At 43.4% G+C, this 22,913-nt stretch overlaps 1 protein-coding gene across 1 annotated transcript; it reads right to left on the reverse strand.

The window, feature by feature from the left end:
• Positions 1-17,337: 17,337 nt before the first annotated feature.
• On the reverse strand, positions 17,338-19,007 carry LOC133084608 (ubiquitin-like protein 7). Its single transcript, XM_061181428.1, has 5 exons — positions 18,975-19,007; positions 18,664-18,713; positions 18,250-18,417; positions 17,532-17,654; positions 17,338-17,424 (listed from the first exon to the last, which is right to left on the reverse strand). Exons 1-5 carry the CDS (start codon positions 19,003-19,005, stop codon positions 17,338-17,340), a joined length of 459 nt encoding a protein of 152 aa, XP_061037411.1. The 5' UTR covers positions 19,006-19,007.
• Between the last annotated feature and the right edge of the window lie 3,906 nt (positions 19,008-22,913).

Below are 22,913 nucleotides of genomic sequence, written 5' to 3' on the forward strand. Positions count from 1 at the left end.
GGATGCTGGTTTTCCATCATGTCTGTTTAATTCACCATTCTTACCCCTGCAGAGCCTAGATGAATCCTAGAGGGTGACTATAGACTACCATGAACTCAACCAGGTACTACAGCCCTGATTGCAGCTGCTGTACCAGAGGTGGTAAATTTACTAGAGCATATTACATTGGCCTCAGGTGTGTGCTATGCAACCATTGATTTGGCCAATCAGAAAAAAAAAAAAAAAAAAGACAAAACAATTGCATTTACATGGAATGGACAAGTATATACACTTAGAGTTTTCCCCCAGGGTTATGTCTCTTACCCTATGTTATAATATAGCCTGAAGAGATTCGAATATCAGGAGATACTGCAGAGCATCACACAGATGCATCACATTATGGCGTTATGTTAGGCCAGATGAACAAGCGTGGATAGTACCCTGGAGGCCTTGGTAAGACACATGCACTCCAGAGGGAGCTGTGAAGATTCACAGTCTTCTACGTGTATAAAATTTTTAGGAGTCCAGTCATCAAGGGCATGATGACTCTCCTCCAAAATAAAAGACAAATTATTGCCATCTTACATGTACCACAGAAGGAAGCACACCGCCTGGTGGGCCTCTTCAGGTTTTAGTGTCAGCACATTATATACCTAGGGATACAGCTCTAGTCTACGGTAAAAAAGGCAGACAGCTTTGAGTGAGGCATAAAGCAGGCCCAGAGCACATTGCATCCCTTCCATCCCAGAAGGGCCAGTGGCTCATTCTCACAGGAACAGACATGTATTCCAGGTATGGGTTTGCCTTTACTTCCCACAGGGTCTCAGCCAGCACCACTAACCAGGGCTTATTGAGGATTTGATCCACTGTCCTAGGAGCCCACATAACTGTATCAGATCAGGGCCCACTTGACAGCAAAGGAGTTGTGAGGGTTGGCCCATGACCATGGTATTAATGGTCATATCCTACGCTGTGCCTGATGCAAGAAGATGCTTGGGGCAGTCTACTGAAGGCACAGCTGAAGCAGAGGCAATACTCTGCAAAGATGGGGTGCTGTTCTCCAGGATGCAGAACATGCATTGGGTCAATATAACAGTGGTGTGCCACAGATGTTTGGGATTATGCTAGAATGGATAATCTAGATTACTGGTATCGGTGATCATAGATTGACTCTCCATGCCCAACACTCCTTTCTTTCTAGAAATACATCAAATCATTCTTTCTAGTTTACAATTATTTTGTATTGAAGTATGTATACAGGTACACAAAAATGTAAATTCAAATTGTACCTTGGGGACTTCCCTGGTGGCGCAGTGGTTAGGACCCCGCGCTCCCAAGGCAGGGGGCCCAGGTTCGATCCCTCGTCAGGGAACTAGATCCCACATGCATGTTGCAACTAAGAGTTTGCATGTCACAACTAAGGAGTCCGCCTGCCGCAACCAAGACCGGGTGCAACCAAATAAATAAATAATAAATATTAAAAAAAAATTGTACCTGTGCAGTTTTGTTTTACGTTTCTTTTTACCCCCCATTGGATCAGGGGTTAAAACAAGATATTTTTCCTTTCTTTTAATTTTGAACTAATTTTAAACTTCAGAAAAATTACAAGACTAGCACACAGAACTTTTTTTTGTCCTGAGCTATTTAAGAGTATGTTGCCAGCAATATGCCCTGTCACCTATACAAGTACTTTATGGTGTGTATTTCCTACAAACCACAATATTCTCTTGCAAGAGGTACAACACAACCATCAGAACCGGGACATTGACAATGATACTTCACTACAATCTAACCTACAGAGCCCATTCAAGTTTTGACAATTGTCCCAACAATGTCCTTGCAAAAGAATCCAACCCAGGATCATACCTTGCTTTTGATTTTTCATCCCTCTTTAGTTACCTTTAGTCTGGAACATTTCCTCAGTCTTTCCTTGACCTTCATGACCACTTTTGATGATAACAGGCCAGTTATTTTGTAGAATGTCCCTTGATCGGGGTTTGTCTGATGTCTAGATTCAAGTGATGCATTTTGGCAAGAATATCACGCAAGTGATGCTGTGTTCTTCCTACTGCATCCTATCTGGGGGTGCACAATTTCAATTTGTTGCATTCCTTGTGATATTAACTTTGTTTACTTGATTCATTTTATGGTGATGGTCTCTGCCAGATTTCTTAGCACTCAGAATCTAAGATCTGGTTGCTAAGTGGGCTCCTTGCTTTGGGATGTTGCCGCCCCCAGTCCCTCTCAGTGGATAAACCTAGGGAAAATGTTTTATATACACATACATACACATACACATACATTGTTACCTATTTATATTAAATGAAAACCATTCCAGTTCCAATCCAACACCACAGGGTTTTTCTAGTTTCTCCATTAAAATATTTGTCCTTTCATTAAAAAAAATTTAATTGAAGTATATTTGATTTACAATGTGTTAATTTCTGCTGTACAGCAAAGTGACTCAGTATACATATATACATTCTTTTTCATATGCTTCTCTATTATGGTTTATCATAGGATATTGAATATAGTTCCCTGTGCTATACAGTAGGACTTTATTGTTTGTTCTTTCATTTTTGATAGTGGCTCCCATTATCCTAAAGACATTTACTTATTTGATCAATCCCTTTGTATCTTCTGTGTCACCACCGTCCAGCCACTTCATGAACTCTCTCCTCACCTGGCTTGGACTCTGACATTCCCAGCTGGGCTGCTGCCACATCCCCATTGCCCTGTAGAAACCGTCCTCATGCTTGGACTCCAGTACCTCACTCTTGACTACCTCTGATCTTCCTCTCCCCACCACGGACTCTCCCCTCACTCTGCTTGAACTCTGACACTCTACTTGACACTTATTTTTGTAAATGGTATGAAATGGGGGTCTAGTTTTTTTTGCTGGTAAATAATATCAGCACTGTTTATTATTTAATCATCCTTTTGTAACTGAATTAAAAATTCATCTTTCATATGTTATATTCTTATAATCAGATGTCTATTCCTGGATTTTCTAGTCTGTTACACTGGTTCATTTGTCTATCCCTATCATATGGATTTTTTTATAGTAACTTTATAGTGTCCTCTGATATCTGGTGAGCCAAGTGCACCTTTAGTGTACTTCTTCCTACATTTAATGGCTATTCACAGGTACTTTATTCTTTCCAAATGAATTTTAGGATAATTTAATCCAATTAAAAAGAAATATGTGGGGATTATATAGGAATTTTATTAATTTTACATAAATTTGTAAAGTTGACCTTTTTGTGACATACCCAAGAATGAAACAATGAAGGCATTCAATGCCTGTTCATATCTTGTTTCATTTATTTATCCAACATATATTTTTGTTGACCACCTACCACATGCTAAGCACTGTTCTAGATGCTGGGGATACAACTGTGAACAAAACAGACAAGGTCCTTGCCTTTTGCAGTTTGCATTCTAGTAGGGGGAGACAGGTAATAAACAAATATATAATACATAACACAAGTAAATATGTAATATATCAGATGGTGTTAAATGCTATCGCCAAAAAAAAAAGAACCCAGTTGAGAGGGATATAGAATGCTGGGAGGAGGGTTGTTTTTCTATTTAGGGTGATAAGGTGATGTGGTGACATTTGAGCATCGCTGTGAGGAGGGATCCATGCATTCCAGGCAGAGGAGATAGCAAACGTAAGGGCAGGAGCATGCTTGGTGTGTTATACGATCAGAGGAAGAGCAAGAAGCCCACTGAGTGAGTAAGGGGTAGTTGAGTTGGGGCATAGTGAGGACTTTGGTTTTAACTGTGAGTGAGAAGAAAAGTGATTCCTGAGATTTGAGCAAAGGAGTAACATGATCTGATGAAGGTAATAAAAGGTCATTCTGGTGGACAGGAGTGGAAGGAAGGAGACCAATTAGGAACCTCTTAGGATAATTCTCACTCGAGATGATGGTGGCTTGGACGAGGGTGACAGAGGTGGCAAGAAATGGGGGATTCTGGGGAATTCCCTGACGGTCCAGTGGTTAAGACTCTGAGCTTTCAGTCCCGAGGGTGCAGGTTTGATCCCTGGTCGGGGAACTAAGATCCCACAAGCCGCGTAGCGCCAACCAAAAAAGAAAAAAAAAAAAAAAAAAGAGGGGGTGGATTCTGACCCGCCTGACTCAAGTGCCGCCATAGTCCACCAGAGGGCACTACATACGTGTCCTGGTGAGGCGGAGCTGTGACAGCCGGTCCTTCCTTCACCCTCCCATAATGATAGGTTGTGGTATCTACCTACGTAACAGCTACCCCTCCCCTTTTGATTTTATTCGAGACTGTGGAGTCCCCAGCCTCAAAGGATGAGTCATGATGGTATAAGCACCATTTCCATCTCCATGATGCTGTTATCTAATGTCATAACCTTCTTTTCTTTCCAAGACCCTCCACTCTATCAACCTCTCCTATACACGTACATGCATCAACTAGTTTATTAAGGCACCTGGGAGAACAGATGTACTGGTTGTGACTAGGAACTCCCTTCTTTGCCATTATTTCTTTTGGGAACATTGCCTCTTTAAACCTATAGTGTTGAAAAGAAAATGAAATAATGTTTTTAAAAATTTAATTTATGTGCATGTAAAGAAAAATTGAGACAAAAGAGTTTACAGCAGCACCATCCAATAAAACTCTAATGGGCACCACATATGTAATTAAATTTTAACTTACACATGTAACCAAATTTTTAAAAGTAAAAAATAGTTTGAAATTAAGTTTAATAATGTATTTTACTTAATCCAATATATCAAAAATATTATCATTTCAAAATGTAAACAATATAAAGTATACTTAATGAGATATTTTACATACCTTTTTTTCATACTAGGTCTTCAAAATCTAGTGGGTATTTTACATTTACAGCAGGTCTCAATTTGGACTGGCCACATTCCAAGTGCTCAATACCCACATGAGGCTAGTATCCACTGTATTGGATAGTGCAGGTTTTCAGTGTGTGGAAAGACATCTTATCATCCCCCCAGTACTCATTTTTCTCTTGCTTTCACTGTAAACCCTCTCCCTCAAGTTTAACAATGCACATGGATGTCCCGCCGGAGACACCATTTCCCAGCCTTCTTGAGAGTTGTGTGTGTATTCATTTTCTATTGCAGTGTAACGAGCTACCACACACTTAGCAGCGCAAAACACCCACTCATTATCTCAGAGCTCTGTAGGTCAGAAGCCTGGGCTTGGCTGGGTTTTCTGCTCAGGGTTCCACAAGGCTGAAATTAAGGTATCCACTGGGCTGGGCTCTTACCTGGAGGCTCTTGGGAAGAACCTGCTTCTAAACTCATTCAGGTTGTTGGCAGAATCCAGTTTCTTGTGGCTATGACTCCGAGGTCCTGTTTCCTGGCTGGTTGGGAGCTGGGAGCTGCTCTCTTCCTACAGGCTGCCTGGACTCCTTTTCGTGTGCCCCCAAACTCCTCACGCTTTGAATCTCTCTGACTCCCCCTTCCGCCCACCAGTTGGAAAAACCGGTGCCTTTAAAGGGCTTGTGATTAGATTAGGTCCACCTGGATAGTCTTCCTTTTGAACATAATCACAGGAGTGAGCTCATTCAAATGGGATTATACCAGGGCAAGGGGCGTTTGGGACGTTCTAAGAATTAGGCTTCCAGTTGCTCAGGCCAACATTTTGGGTGTCATCCTTGTTCTCTTGCTTTTCCTCAAACCTCACTGGTCAGTGATCAAATTCTGTCAGCTCAACTTCCAAAACACACTCAGAATTCAACCACTTCCCATCACCACCTCTGCCGTATCTTGGGCTGGCCATCGTCATCTCTCATGTGATTAGTGCCGTAACCTCCTAACTGGCCTGCCTTCAGCAATCTGTTCTCAATACAGCAACCAGAGTGATCCTGGTACAATGTATGCCGGACCATGTCATTCCTCTGTCACCCCTTAATGGCTGCCCATCTTAGAATAAAAGCCAAAATCCTTAATATGTACTGTAGGCCCCATTGTAGTCCTTGTAAGGTTCTACTTTGGTTTCCTTATTAGCTCTGCATGTGACCTTCAAATCCTACCACTTGTCCCCTCTTTCACTTCACTGTAGCCTCACACTCCTTCTTGCTATTCCTTAAACATGTCACGAAGTCCTTTAGGGTTTTTGTACTTGCTATTCACTTTGCCTAGAATGTTCTTTCCCCAAGATATCTGCATGACTAGCTACACACACACACACACACACACACGCACACACGGGAGACTTCATATTCCCCTACCTTGCTTTATTTTTTGCTTCTACTGTAGTACTTTTTGCTATACTACATACTATATTTTTAATTTGTATCTTGTTTGTCTCCCCACTAAAATATAAACCCATTAGAAAAGGGACCCCTGTACCCTGCACCAGCCAGACACGTACCTTTTGTTCATTATTATATCAACCTGGCACACGGTAGGAACTCAAAATTGTTTGGTGAATGAATAATAACATGAGAGGGCGCTGATGGGAGTTAAAGCATTCTAAGGTCCTTATATTGTTTGGAAGGAAGGTAGCAATATTGATTAATTTTAGACTTTGCTAAGCTAAATGTGCACGCTACATTTTTCAGGGTTACCACTAAGAGAACAGAAATAGAACTGTGACTTCAATGTCAATGAGAAGGGAAGGGCAAAAGAGAAAATTTCAGCCAGTGGAAGGCAGGAATGAAGAGAAAGCAGCAGAGATATGATAAAAGAAATCACAGAGCTTCCTGATTCCTGTAGAATAATGGCAGATGCCTAAATCCCTTCACAATCTTCCAAAACCCACACAGATCAACAAGGAAAGCAAATTACATCACCCCAGCCCTCACCTACAGCATCCCAGGAGAGGAAGAGTACCTTGAGCCTCAATTTACATGTAAATGGAGAGATAAATATCTGAATCCAGCAGAGCCACAACATCAGCTAGAATTATCCCAGAGGGAGAGAATCCTATTGTGAGAGGGGAAACACTGAGCCCAGGTCTGAGACCCGGCGGATCAGAGCACTGGCTACTGGGTAATCGAAAGGAACATTCGTGAAAATTGATGATATATTAGGTCGCAAAAGAAAATCTCAGTAAATTTATTTATTTATTTATTTTTATTTATATTTTACTTTTGGCTGCATTGGGTCTTCGTTGCTGTGCGCCGGCTTTCTCTAGTTGCGGCGAGCGGGGGCTACTCTTTGCTGCAGTGCGCGGGCTTCTTACTGCAGTGGCTTCTCTTGTTGTGGAGCACGGGCTCTAGGCGCGCGGGTTTCAGTAGTTGCAGCACGCGGGCTCTGTAGTTGTGACTCGCAGGCTCAGTAGTTGTGGCACAGGGGCTTAACTGCTCCTCGGCAAGTGGGATTTTCCCGGATCCAGGATAGAACCTGTGTCCCCTGCATTGGCAGGCGGATTTTCAACCACTGCGCAACCAGGGAAGTCCTCAATAACTTTAAAAAGAGCAATAATATAAACAGCATTCTCCAATCACAATGCAATAAAAGTATAAATTAATAACACAATTAAAAGCAAAAAGAAACTTTCACCTAGAAAATTTTAAAACTCTGTATTAAGCAACTCTTTGGTTAATAAGATAATACAAACCAAAATTGCAGAATTTTATAAAATAGCAATAATGGAAACACAGCTTATCTGAATCTATGTGATGCTGCAAAAGTAGTTGTTAGAAGAGAATGTATTACACTAAATATCTAGGTAGAATTAAACATCAATTTAAAAGCTACAAAAATAAAAGCAAAGCAAACCAAAAGAAAGCAGAATGAAGGAACTATTAAAGATATAAGCAGAAATTAATGAGTTAGAAAACAGAAAAATAAAATAAAAAGAATAAATAAATCCAAATGCTGGTTCTCAGAAAAAAAAGAAAAATCAGTCAAATGGACAAACTACTAGCTAACCTAATCAGGAAAAAAAGGGAAAGAGCATAAGCATGCAAGATAAGAAATGACAAGGAGGAAATAACCGTTGAAAGAGGAGAAAAATTAGGGCTTCCCTGGTGGCTCAGTGGTTGGGAGTCCGCCTGCCAATGCAGGGGACACGGGTTCAAGCCCTGGTCCAGGAGGATCGCACATGCCGCGGAGCGGCTAAGCCTGTGTGCCTCAACTACTGAAGCCCGCGTGCCTGGAGCCTGTGCTCCGCAGCAGGAGAGGCCACCTCAGTGAGAAGCCCGTGCACCGCAATGAAGACCCAACACAGCCAAAAATAAATAAATAAAGTAAATTAAAAAAAAAAAAAAAAAGAATTTAAAGAGAAGAAAAATTAAAAATCTTAAGATACTACTTTTCACGAGTCTAGACAAACACATCTGAAAATGTAGATTAAATAGATAACTTCCTAGGAAAATATTATTTACCAAAATTGACCCTAATAAATATAAAAAATTTAAACAAATTAAATAATTACTCCTCAAAAATTCACAAGGCCCAGAAGAATTCATAGGAGAATCTACCAAACCTTCAAAGCTACTTAAAAAGTTCCAGAGCATAGAAAAAAGAAACTCCCACATTATTTTTAAATAACCACATGCAATTTAAAGAAATCAAGAGGGAAGAGTAGTCTTTGACGTTTATCCACGTATTTACCATTTCCGATGCTCTTCATTCTTTCCTGAAGATTAAAGTTTCCATCTGGTTCCAGGCAAGAAAAGGAGAAATAAGTGAAAAGGAGAGAAGTAGTGATACTTATAACCAGAAAGCAAAGCTTTTCGAGATATCTTTGGCAGAGTTTTGCTTATGTCTCAATGGCCAGAAAACTTTGATGTGATTTTTAGATGGGCACGTTGCTTTCCTAAACAAATTCAGGGTTCTGATGGTAAAGAAGACATGGAGAATGCTTATTGGGGAGGAAGAAAGCAGTGACTGCCACAGTCTACCCTTTTGGGTATCCATCCTTCCATATACAGAATATGCTCCCTCCCTGATGGGGACAGTTCCAAAGTCTCATCCAGACACTGCATCCATCTCAAAAGCCAGAGCTCTATCCCATATGCAGTTTTCTCCACTTAGCCCTGATGCGAATCCTTATACAAAGTCCAGTAACCTACAAACTAAAAGCCAAGTTATCTTCCCCCAACATATCCCATATATAATATTGGAGAAGGAACAAAATTAAACTTCCACATGGGAAAGGGAAGAATGGGAAACACATCAAAGCTACTGCAAATATTAGAGCTATGGGCAAATACCAAATTCTGCTAGACAGGAGCAGCCAGGACTCCCTGCCGGACAGTAATTTCCTTACTCAGCCAACCTACTCTCTGGGAGGAACTTTTTCGACTGTGCTCCGTGGTCCAAGTTCCATCTGCTTTTGAGATGACTTCTTGTGCATTATCCTCTTTAACCATATCTGAAGTGTAACTTTGGGGTGGATGCCCTTTCTGTTGTGTGTATTCGGGGGCCTGGGGTTGAAAAATGATAAGGTTTTGCTGGTCAGGTCCTTAAATTTTCATTTTTGGTGATATGATTCCCTCAAAAATGTTGTAGGCTTCCAGTCTATTTGCCTCTTCTTCAATCCTATGTGTGAGTAACCACAGCTGAAGCTCCTATGTAGCCATAGTCTGTAAACCTGAAAACCCTCCTCTATTACGTGTTGGCCTCTGTGCTCTGCTTATCCTTCTAGCCTTCAACTTAATGCTCACTGACTTGAGACAACTGGAAACAAAAGGTTCTAGGAGGAGGAGAACACTTTGCAGACCCCACTTCCTCTGTGGAGTGGTGATTCTTAAAGGAAGGTGCTTAGGAAAGGCCCAGGACACTAGTCTCATCTTCTAAGCTATTGCTTGGCGGCCACCACTCCTATTTGGAGAACAGAAGCAATGATCTTTTTCAGCCCTGCAAGTCTCCAAATTATGAGATGTTCACTCAAAGGAAATTTGCAGGCCCTAGCCAGAGAGCCTTCCTTAGTGAAGCGGTACTTCCTTACCATTTTTATTCAGCCTGCATAACTCTAGCTCATTGGTCTCTCTCAGGACTTTGTTGAAAATAGAACGAAGTCACCAGCACGTGCCAACATTCTGAATCATTCCAGCTATTTTCCCTAACACAACAGACTTGATTGGCATGTGGGGTATCTCCCATAGAAGAACAAATTGACCAAATGTTCCACCACTGCCTAACAAGGTCATTGGCATTCCAGCTTGTAACACATGTACACTCAGAACCCAAAAGCCCATCTCTACCACTCAACAAATCCACGTTTCAGATTATATTACTTGCAGCATCCCACTTCAGTGTACTGAATTCTCTAAGTGATAGAACTGCATTTGGCTGCATTTAACAGAAACCCAACAAAGTGGCTAAACCTATAAGGGGTTTACTATTCTCATGTTACAAGGAGTCTGGTATAGGCAGTCTGGGAACTGGTACAGCTGCTCAAGGAATCAGGCTCCTTCTATCTTCTTCTGCCATCCTTAGTGTGTGTCTTTCGGCTTCAAGATCATAATTTGGCTGTTACTCTTCCTGCTTTGAAGGCAGGAAAAAGGGGTTTGGGAAAGGCACAATGCATGTGCCAGTTGAATCTGCCCTCTTTCTTTTTTAATCAGGAAATAAATCACTTTTCCAGGTGTATTACCAGGGACTTTCAGTAGTATCTTCTTGGCCACATTGCCACCCTTAGCTCCAGGGGAGTAGGGGAGACAAATATTTTTAAACTACGAATAAAAAGGGGGTTCTGTAAGTAAAGAAGAAGAGACTAGGGACTTCCCTGGTGGCGCAGTGGTTAAGAATCCACCTGCCAATGCAGGGGACACAGGTTCGAGCCCTGGTCCGGGAAGATCCCACATGTCACGGAGCAACTAAGTCCATGCGCCACAACTACTGAGCCTGCGCTCTAGAGCCCGCAAGCCACAACTACTGAGCCCGTGAGCCACAACTACTGAAGCCCGTGCGCCTAGAGCCTGTGCTCCACAACAAGAGAAGCCACCGCAATGAGAACCCTGCACATCGCATGGAAGAGTAGCCCCTGCTCACCACAACTAGAGAAAGCCCGCATGCAGCAACAAAGACCCAACGCAGCCAAAAATAAATAAATAAATAAATAGATTTGTTAAAAAAAAAGAGAGAGAGAGAGAGAGACTAGATATTGGATAATCAGTTAGTTCTGCCAGACCAATGCAAACTGTTTTACACAAGAAAAGGAATATCTCGGCTCAAGTAACTAAAAAGTCTGGAAGCTGTGCTTGTTTGATCCAATGGCTTAAGAAAATCACTAAGACTCTGGTTTCTCTTCATGTCTCCACTCTGCCTTCCTCCATGTCAGAATAAACTGAGGCTGATTCCTCTTGTGGTCCTCAGATGGCTCCCAAGGTCACAAGCTTTCTCATTCATGCCCAGTGGGAAATATAGAGTATCAGCATCCCAGCATCTGTAGGTGACATGCTCAGCCCATCATTGGGCTCAGAGGATGGAATGCACGGATTGGCTTGGCCTAGATGGTGAGCTCCAAATCTACATCTAGGATGGAACCATTGCAGGAACTACAAGGATCGGATTCCCCAATGGAAAGTATGGTCTGTTGAAAAGGGGCCAGGGACCTCGGGGAAGGAGGTGGGGAAATGGATAATAAGAAGACAACCAACATATGTCCTTAGGGTAGCTAAAGAAGAAGGAGTCAGTCAGAAGGGGGATTAGTTAACAGTGGAAACACTGAAAAAAAGGAGGGTCTCTGAAGCGACATTGTCAGTGTTCATCTGAGCATTGGCTGGGGAGAGGGAGGTCTCATCCAAGGTCATATCCTGTCCAGTTCCAGTGGCAGATCCATTTTTACTGTGAGGGTCTTGGAAGCACACTCCTGCTATTCTCGGCCCCCCACTCCCATTCTGGTGCTCTGGTTCCAGCTCACCATGCAGTCTTCTGATTATATTTGACTTCCCAAGTTGTTTTCTTACAGGGAGTGAGTATCTTAATCAGAGACTGGAATGCTTGGCAATTCTGGTTCATGGTGTGAATTAATACATCAGCATTCTGATTTTTAAATTTGCTTTTATTTTTTTTTGGCTGCACTGTGCAGCTTGTGGGATCTTAGTTCCCCGACCAGGGATTGAACCTGGGCCCTCGGCAGTGTAAGCATGGAGTCCTAACCACTGGACCGCCAGGGAATTCCTCAGCATTCTGATTTTTACATTAATTGCTGACTTACTGTGTCAGCAAAAGCTCTTTTCTGAGCCTGTGTGGCTGAGGACCAGACCCCGAAGTCCTGGTGTTTCCAGAACATCTGACAACTTGTGAGTCTATTAGCAACAAGCCAATAGGTTTTCCTTGAAGATCCCCACATTGCATGTATCCAACCCATTGTCTGCTTCTTGCGTACTGATTTGAGGTTTCCTAGAGTTCAGGGTCTTATGCTGGAATCCCACTGTATCATTCCTGTTGCTGGAATGATGCAAAGGCTGGGTTAGAGCTGATGCAAAGTTCTTTTTCATCTTCAGGATCTCTTACTGTGAGCCTCATGACCTGCCTAGCTGCCCTTTTGATCCTACAGTAGAAGAGTCTATGCAGTACAAACTTGAATCTTACATGAACAGACACTTCACACAAGAGGATATTCAAATGTTCATATGAAAATATACTCATGCTCATTAGTCATAAGGGATATGTAAATTAAAATCAAAATGAGATATTACTACATACCCATCAGAATGGCTAAGATTAAAAAGACTTGGGAAGGGCTTCCCTGGTGGCACAGTGGTTGAGAATTTGCCTGCCAATGCAGGGCACACGGGTTCGAGCCCTGGTCTGGGAAGATCCCACATGCCGCGGAGCGACTGGGCCCGTGAGCCACAATTGCTGAGCCTGCGCGTCCGGAGCCTGTGCTCCGCAACAAGAGAGGCCGCGATAGTGAGAGGCCCACGCACCGCGATGAAGAGTGGCCCCCACTCGCCGCAACTAGAGAAAGCCCTCGCACAGAAACGAAGACCCAACACAGCCATAAATAAATAAGTAAAATTAAAAAAAAAAAAAAGACTTGGGAATTCCCTGGCAGTCCAGTGGTTAGGACTCTGCACTCTCACTGCTGAGGGTCTGGGTTCAATCCCTGGTCGGGGAACTAAGATCCCACGAGCCACACGGTGTGGCCAAAAATAAAAAAAAATTTTAATTAAGTTAAATTATTTATTTATTTATGTATTTATTTATTTTTGGCTGTGTTGGGTCTTTGTTGCTGCGTGTGGGCTTTCTCTAGTTGCAGCAAGCGGGGGCTACTATTCGTTGTGGTGCGTGGGCTTCTCATTGCAGTGTCTTCTCTTGTTGCACAGCACAGGCTATAGGCATGCGGACTTCAGTAGTTGTGGTTCGTGGCCTCTAGAGCGCAGGCTCAGTAGTTGTGGCGCACGGGCTTAGTTGCTCCGCGGCATGTGGGATCTTCCCGGACCAGGGCTCGAACCCGTGTCCCCTGCATTGGCAGGTGGATTCTTAACCACTGCGCCACCAGGGAAGTCCCAAAAAATGTATTTAAAGACTTGACAATACCCAGTGTTGGCAAGGATGTGGAGAAAGTGGGACTCAACATTTCTCCTGGGAGTGTAAAGTGGTACAGCTACCTGGGAAGTCTGTTTGGCAATATGTATTAAGCTGAACATACAATTATCCTATATCCTGGCAATTCTACTCTTAACTATGTATGGAACAGAAATGCATACATATGCTCACCAAAAGACATATGTAAGAATAGTCATTGCAGCATTATTCCTAATAGTTCTAACTGGAAAATAATCCAAAAGTACATCAACAGTAGAATTAATAAATACATTGTGTTATATCCAAACCATGTTATACTATAAAGCATTGAAAATGAAGGAACTACTACTGTTATTCACAGCAAACTGGAAGAATCTCATTAATATGATGTTAAATGGAAGAAGCCAGACACAAAAGACTATATATGGTATAATTCCATTTAATGTTTTTTTTTGTTTGTTTGTTGTTTTTTTAAAAATTAATTAATTTATTTATTTAGTTTTGCTTGTGTTGGGTCTTCGTTTCTGTGCGAGGGCTTTCTCTAGTTGCGGCGAGTGGGGGTCACTCTTCATCGCAGTGCGCGGGCCTTTCACTGTCGCGGCCTCTCTTGTTGCGAAGCACAGGCTCCAGACGCGCAGGCTCAGTAGTTGTGGCTTACGGGCCTAGTTGCTCTGCAGCATGTGGGATCTTCCCAGACCAGGGCTCGAACCCGTGTCCCCTGCATTGGCAGGCAGATTCTCAACCACTGCGCCACCAGGGAAGCCCTATGGTATAATTCCATTTAGAAGAAGTTCAAGAGCAGGCAAAAGCTAATCTATGGTTAGATGTCAAGGTAATGGTTACCTCTGGAGGAGGAGGTGGGTAATGACTGGGAAGGAGCCTGCGAGCTGCTTCTGAGTGCTGCTAAATTCTCATTTTTGTTTTGGGTAGTGATTATATAGATGTGTACACTCTGTAAAAAATTCATCTGGTTATACGAATGATAATTTGTACACTTTTCTTGGCTGGGCTGAGTGACATGTCTATAGGTCGTCCGATAGACAGCTAACCTAGGCTGGCCTCTTCTAGAGCAGTTTAGGAGACTCAGCTCTGCAACATGTCCTCCAGCAGGCTAGCCCAGGCCTGTTCTCCTGGTGATGGCAGTGGTGCAAAAGGGCAGCTCCCAATGTTCAAGTCCATTTCAAGCCTCTGCTTTCATCATACCTGCTAACATTCCATTGGCCAAAGCAAGTCATGTGGTGAAAGCTAGAATCAAGGGGAAGGCAGGTTACTCCACTCACGGGCACTGCAAAGTTATGTGGTAAAGGGCATGGATCTAGGGAGGATGATGAATTGGGCCATCAACACAATCTACAACTTGTGGGAGAAAGAAAAATGAAGTTAATGACAATATAGTGAAACATATACGATAATTGAGAGAAGTACAGGGTGCTTTAAGGGCGCAGAAAAGGGCACATTTTATATGTTATCTGATATTAAAATTATTCACGGAAAAATTTATGCATGGACATTTCCCCTTCTAGACTATGAACTTCTCGTATATGCTTCATTTTCACATCTTCCACAGCTCCTGGCATAAAGTAGGCACTTGAACATTTGTGAAATAAATGTTCAGCCATAAAGGTAGTAATTTCTTCTTCGCCCATTTTTATTTCAGGCTCTAGCAGAAGAAAGAGACCCACATATGCAGCAAGACATATTTTTATATTTTACAACCATTTTAGTGAACTCATAATCTCCATTACAGAATAGGCTCCAGTCAAGCGAAGGGTTGGAGGAGTTCCAACAGAGAGGATGGGTGGAATCATTCAAATTTTGATGTGTTCCCTTTTTCTGGTGGTGGTTGGGTGTCTTCTATGTATTTTTTAATATTGCAGTTAAATATACATAACATGAAATTTACCATTTTAACCATTTAAGTGTACAGTTCAGTGGCATTAAGTGCACTCACATTATTGTGCAACCATCACCGCCATCCATCTCAAGAACTTTTTTATCTTCCCAAACTGAAATTCTGTACCCATTAAACAACAACTCCCCATTCTCCCTGCTCCCCAGCCCCTGGCAACCACCATTTTATTTTCTGTCTCTATGAATTGGACTACTCTAGGTGCCTCATAGAAGTGGAATCATACAGTTTTTTTGTGACTGGCTAATTTCACTTAGCATAATGTCCTCAATGTTCATCCATGTTGTAGCATGTGGCAGAATTTCCTTCCTTTTAAGGTTGAATGATACTCCATTGTATGTATATACCACATTTTGTTTATCCATTCATCTATTGATGGACACTAGGGCTGCTTCTACCTTTTGGCTATTGTGAAGTAATGTGCAAAGCAAATCCCACCGAAGTATGGAATTCTGGGGTGGAAAGTGCCTCAACACTAAATTTGAAAGTGAGATGAGGGACTTCCCTGGTGGCGCAGTGGTTAAGAATCCGCCTGCCAATGCAGGGGACTCAGGTTCAATCCCTGGTCCAGGAAGATCCCACATGCTGCAGAGCAACTAAGCCCGTGTGCCACAACTACTAAGCCTGCGCTCTAGAGCCCGCAAGCCACAACTACTGAGCCCATGCACCGCAACTACTGAAGCCCTTGCGCCCTAGAGCCTGCGCTGCAACTACCGAGACCGAGAGCTGCAACTACTGAAGCCCACGTGCCTTGAGCCTGTGCTCCGCAACAAGAGAAGCCACTGCAATGAGAAGCCCACGCACTGCAACACAGAGTAGTCCCCACCCGGGCGCAGCAACAAAGACCCAATGCAGCCAAAAAAAAAAAAAAAGAAAAAAAAGAAAGTGAGATGAATCATAGCTACATTAGGACCATATAGCTAAGACTCATGGCCTGATTAACTTTCACCAGAGGTTTCTGATAATGATACCAGGAAGAAAATAAGTATTACTTTTCTGAGGGGACTTCCCTGCTGGTCCAGTGGTTAAGAATCTGCCTTCCAATGCAGGGGACGCAGGTTCCATTCCTGGTCGGGGAACTAAGATCTCACATGCCGTGGGTAACTAAGCTCGTGTGCCAGCACAGCCAAAATTAAAAAAAAAAAAATTACTTTTCTGAGGGTGATAAATCTGGCTGAGAATTTAGGTATAGGATGAGACATTAAGCCAAGCTTCATTATTATTATTATTATTTTAATTTTAATTAATTAATTTATTTATATATTTTTTGGCTGTGTTGGGTCTTCGTTTCTGTGCGAGGGCTTTCTCTAGTTGTGGCGAGCAGGGGCCACTCTTCATTGCGGTGCGCAGACCTCTCACTGCCGTGGCCTCTCTTGTTGCGGAGCACGGGCTCCAGACGCGCAGGCTCAGTAGCCGTGGCTCACGGGCCCAGTTGCTCCGTGGCATGTAGGATCTTCCCAGACCAGGGCTCGAACCCATGTCCCCTGCATTGGCAGGCAGATTCCCAACCACTGCGCCACCAGGCAAGCCCCAAGCTTCATTATTAACCCCAGCAACAATATCCAGAGTGTGGCAGACACCATGATTTCAAACTAGTCTCAGGGGTGGAATGTCATAGGTGGACTGACATAGGCCATTTCTAGGGTTGGCTGCCTCTGCCTGGACACCATGTCCCCTCAACCAAACACCCCTTCCCTGCCTGGCTAACCTCTAACTAATTCTTTGACAGTCAGTCCAAACACCCCTTCCTCAGAAAAGGTTTCCCTGACCTAGGCCCTCACCTCAAGCCTGGGATGGGCTTCTCGCCCTGTTGCTCCCTCACTGCAGTAACTGCCCGGCGCCCCTCCATGGCAGGGATGAGCACTGGCTCATCTCTACCCCAGGAGCTGGACCCAGGCCTGGTATACACATGCTCAAGGCTCAGTCACCGCTCACAGAATGGATGAGTGTCTCTTCAATTAAAACTGCCACAAGTATTCAAGCCAGGTGGTCAGCGGAGCCAGGCCGTGGTCACTGGGTGCAGGAGTGGAAGCCACAGGGACAACTGCCCGTGCTGGGAGCATCCTCTCCTGTCACACTGCCACGCGCCAGCTGCTCCTGGAGCAAAGCAGGCCAAGTGGGAAGGGCCTCCAGAGAGCAGAAGAAAGCTCAGTGTCCAAAGTAACTAAGAAGCCATGTGAACATCAGGAGTGGGGAAGACTGACCTGAAGGCTGGGCTGTCCGGAGGCCTGCAGCGCATGCTGTAGAGCTTGGCTGAAGAGATCATTGGTGATGGGCGTCCCTGACTGGACGCCGGACGACATTGGGGAGGTCCCTGAGGAATGGCCCTAGAGACAAACCAGGGTCAAAACTAGGGTCAGTGCCATGCTCAGAGCCACCTCAGTCTCCCAGCACATATCCACTGCTATCACATCACCCCAGGGTGCCCCTGGGTGCCCAACGACTGCCTCCCAGCAGGGACCTGCATGAGACAACCACATAGAGGTACCCAAAAGCTCTCAATGTGGGCAGGAAAGGTTCTGTTCTCTTTTGCTCCAGGGAGATGGAATGGAGGCCCCGACCTAGCCTAGGACCCAGCACTGGGAGAGATGGCCTTGGACGCTGGAGTGACTGTCACCAGGAAGGCTTAAGCCTGTGATGTTTGGCCACTTTCAGGGACAAGGAAGGGTATATTATGTGACGGGAGGTTCTTCCAAAGTGCTGGCAGGAGTTAATCAGGCCCGTGATGAACCCCAGACTTCTAAGCCCTAAAGGCTGGTGAGGGGAGGTCGCCTGAGCTGCAGCGGGAAACCCACCAGGGCTCCAGGTAGAGTTTGGCTCAAAGCAGATCTAGCACCAGGATCAGCACAGGTAAATCCATTCTACCACCGGGACCTTCTCCCTTAGGGGCCTGGCCTTGATCTTCCCGCCCTCTCTCCATACCTGGGTGCCAGGAGTTGGCGTGTGAGAGCTGCTCTCCGGAGTGCTGGCCAGGGCCAGGGCGGTGGCCAGCTCGCTCTGGGTGATAGGCCGGGGCCCGGCAGCTCCACTGTACCCCAGGGAAGCTGGGCGGGAGCTGGGTGTGCTGCTCGAGGGCGTGGACCTGGCGCTCTGAACAGGAGAGGCACCAAGAATCAGGGAAGCAGCCCTGTGACATTCTCAGATGAACCCCACCCCCGCTCCAGGAACAGCTCTTGGGGAACCTCCCCAAGCTGCCAGGTTCAGACAGCAATAGTATGACATAGCTGGGTCACCAAAGGGCCTCCGATCACCTCCCAGCTGGGGCGTGCCAGGTCCCAGGGAGGGGTGCATCCCCAGCACCATCTCCCCCAAATGGCAGGCAGCCAGGCCACTTACTGGGTGAAAGTCATCCTCATCATCAGAGAGCCCTTCAAACAGGAAGCCACCTGGAGGAGGGAGAACAGATTTCAGGAGGAAGAACAGAAAGGCACAGGCGCAGCTCCAGAATCTCAGCTCTAGTTACTCTCCAAATTCATATTTTCATCTCTCCCCTTGGAAAATTACAGGACAGATGCACTCCTTGACTCAAACTGAGAGTTCCCGAGGAACGCCCTCTACCAGCACTATACATAGCTGCTGAGTAAAGCAAACCCCTGGACCACTGCCCGCTCCCGAGGGGGCCTGCGTTCCACTGTCCTGGGGCTCACCTGGCATATCCCGGTACGAGCTGGAGGGCATGCCCCGGAAGAGGAGTCGCCCCTGTGCTGTGGCTACTGGCTGCTGGCAGACTTTGAGCCTTACAGCTCTCTCTGGCGTGGCAGCTTGCACGCTCACACACTCACCCAGACCCACACGCTCCCCTCCCCGTAGGGACAGCCCGGGACCCGCAGAGCCATTTGCACGCACTTCCTGCGGCGCTGCACACTCCTCACTCACCCAGGCAGCATCTAATCCTGCGCCCCGCCACTTGCGCCACGCTTCCTACCTTTCCAGATAGCAGAGTATAAAATATATTTATAATTTGATATACAAAATATCAATTTGCAGAGACATGGATGGACCTAGAGACTGTCATACAGAGTGAAGTAAGCCAGAAAGAGAGAAACAAATATCGTATATTAACACATATATGTGCAATCTAGAAATATGGTACAGATGAAACTTTTTGTAGGGCAGTAATACAGACGTAGACGTAGAGAATGGACATGTGGACACAGTGGGGGAAGGGGAGGGTGGGACGAACTGGGAGATTAGGTTTGACATAAGTACACTACCACGTGTAAAATAGATAGCTAGTGGGAATTCCCTATTTTCTTGAGAACTAGGATTCTCAGTGTGGAAAAGGAAAGAAACATGTAATATACAAAAGGTTACATAAACCCCTGTAGTCTTGAATTTAAAGTAGCAGTATAAATTATTTCTATTTCTATCTTTATAAACATAGATCTATATATAGATATAGATCTAGGTCTCTCCCTAGCTCTCTCCACTGAAGCAGCTTAGAAATAATGACCAATACAGTAGAAATAAGCATCCCTAGTGCCCAGATTGTGGTCTTGAAATTAAATTTCCCACTAAAACCCATCTGAGCTTTATATTTTTTTTAACTTTTTTTTTATTCCCCCCCACCCCCCGTCCCCTTTAGAGCTATCAGGCTCTAATCCAAGTGTAGAGATGTATGCTCAGGCTATGAAGCTCAATACTTTGAGAGCTGCCCTGAATGTTCAGTTTGGCCCTGGGTTAACCTCAGCCTGTTGGATCCCTAGAATCTCTGGTTCATTGAGGGGTGAAGGTTTGTTCACATGTGAACCTGGAAATGTAATTCAGTTTGGACCTCTTAGTGTACTGTACCCTTTTTAAAAAAAATTTTTTTTTAAATTGGGGTATAGTTGCTTCATTTATTTTTTATAAATTTATTTATTTTATTTATTTATTTTTGGCTGTGTTGGGTCTTCGTTGCTGCGCGGGCTTTCTCTAGTTGCAGTGAGCAGGCGCTACTCTTCCTTGCAGTGCGTGGCCTTCTTACTGCGGTGGCTTCTCTTGTTGTGGAGCACGGGCTCTAGGCGTGCGGGCTTCAGTAGTTGTGGCACGTGGGCTCAGTAGTTGTGGTACACGGGCTTAGTTGCTCTGCAGCATGTGGGATCTTCCCAGACCGGGGCTCGAAACTGTGTCCCCCGTGTTGGCAGGCGGATTCTTAACCACGCGCCACCAGGGAAGCCCTATAGTTGCTTTATTTATTTATTTTTTTAATAAAGATTTAATTTTATTTATTTTTGGCTGTGTTGGGTTTTTGTTGCTGTGTGAAGTCTTTCTCTAGTTGTGGCGAGTGGAGGCTACTCTTCCTTGCGTTGCATGGGCTTCTCCTTGCGGTGCACGGGCTTCTCCTTGTGGTGGCTTCTCTTGTTGTGGAGGACGGGCTCTAGTTGCGCGGGCTTCAGTAGTTGTGGCACGCAGGCTCAGTAGTTGTGGCTCGCGGGCTCAGTAGTTGTGGTTCGCAGGCTTAGTTGCTCCACGGCATGTGGGATCTTCCCAGACCAGGGATCGAACCTGTGTCCCCTGCATTGGCAGGCGGATTCTTATCCATTTCGCCACTGGGGAAGTCCCCATCTGAGCTTTTTGAAGAAATGGCTCATTGTTGTGTTTGGGGCAGGAAATGTAAAGATGAGCCTGGAACTCTTGTCATGCCAGATAGTAAGGCAATGATCAGAAAATTTTAGGTTAAGTGTTAAAATGACTCAGCCACAAGTTGAAGAGGCTCCACTGTGATGGTTACCATGGATTTCAATATAAGCAAATGCAGGTAAATATATTGTGGAAAATGGGAGCCATTTTGGAGAAGAAAGGTAAAATTATAGAGGAGGGGAAGACTAGAAAAGAATATGTAGGGTTGAATTGGAATTTGAAGTATTGGTATTAGAACATATGTAATAAAATATACTCCAACAAAAATTAATGAAAAAAAGAACATATACATATTATTTCATATATGTAACATATATATGAAACAGAAATATAGATGAATGGGTTTTTGTGTGTAAATGTGTATTTCATAGGTCTATCCACTGAGAGGAACTGGAAATAATGACATCTCAGTGACAATAAACACACCCAGACTTGGATTCTAAATACTATTCACCACTAAAAGGAACCAAAACTGTTTGGATTAATGACTGATATGACAAACTTTGTGAAAATCTCCCAAATAATTTATGAAAACAGCAGTGAGGTGATCAGTCTCCACCTACCTGGGACAGTTGATGAAATTTAAATTACATCTGTGGATTAGATGGTAGAACTGTATTAATTTCTTGATTCTAATGGGTTGTACTGTGGTAGGTAGGAGAGTGTGTCCTTGTTTTCAGGAAGTAGCCACTGAAATATTTAAGGGTAATGGGGCATCATATCTACAACTTGCTTTCAAACAGCTTGGGGATGGGGATGGGAGAATAATATATAGAGAGGGTGAGAAAAAATGATAAGGTAAATGTTATAAAATGTTAACAGTTGGGGACTTTGGGTGGTTAAGAGGGAATTATTTCATACTATTTTTGCAACTTTATTGTAAACTTGAAACTACTTTAAAATAAAAATATCACATTCTCAAAGACAATCTGAGCACATGGGGAAATATTCAAGTTAAGTGAATTATGCATTAACATATGCAGTATAATCTAAATTTTGTTGAATACAAAATGTATTTAATTCAATAAAATTATATTTTTAGAAACATTAAAAAAGTTAACAATTGTCATCTATTAGTGATAGAGCCATGTTAAAGCAAAATAAATTTGGAGGACTTATGCTACCAGATGCCAAGACCTACTCTAAAGCTACGGAAATCAAGTTGTACGGTTAGTGGCACAAGGATATGAAAATACATCAGTCGGACAGAATAGAGTCAGAAATGGACCAATAGATAACAGTCACCTTATTTATGACAAAGCTGCCAGTAAAATTCAGTGGGGATGGGATTAAAAAAAAAAGTAGTTCTCATCAATTGATACCCTATGGAAAATAAGAATCTTGATTCCTATCTCACTTTATACATAAAAATTAATATGAAATTAATCATAGACCTAAATGTGAAAGATAAAATTTACAGAAGAAAGCATAGGAAAATATCTTCATAACTAGGGCAGAGATTTTTTAAATAGGACACAAAAAGCTCTACCCATCAAAATAAAATTTCATAAATTAGACTTTCAAGAAATTCTTTAAACATCCCATTAAGAGAATAAAAATACAACCCACGAACTGAGAGAAGATATTCACAATATACATTTTTGACAAGGACCTACATCTGTTAAGTTCTTAATTTTAGTGACAGTACTTCTTATTTCTAAAAGTTCTTTTTGGTTTTTCTCAAATCTGCCTGTTCTTTTTTTATCATGTGTTATTCTTTCTTAAAGTCCTGATAGCTTCTTCAGTGACTTTAATAAATTTTTTCATGCTTATTTTACATCTCTTTTTTAATTGACTTCCTAATATCTAACATTTTTGGTGTTGTGACTTGTTTGTTCTGCTCTTTGTTTGTTCTGCTTTCTCTTCCATGAATATTTAATTCTTTTTGTGAAATCTTCAGTTTAGCTTTCTTCTTTCCTGTTGGATGGCATGAGTTTTGGTAGTGTTGCTCCAAAAAGGATTTA

The sequence above is a fragment of the Eubalaena glacialis genome, chromosome 2, assembly GCF_028564815.1.
Source record: "Eubalaena glacialis isolate mEubGla1 chromosome 2, mEubGla1.1.hap2.+ XY, whole genome shotgun sequence".
In the NCBI taxonomy this organism is placed as follows: Eukaryota; Metazoa; Chordata; class Mammalia; order Artiodactyla; family Balaenidae; genus Eubalaena; species Eubalaena glacialis.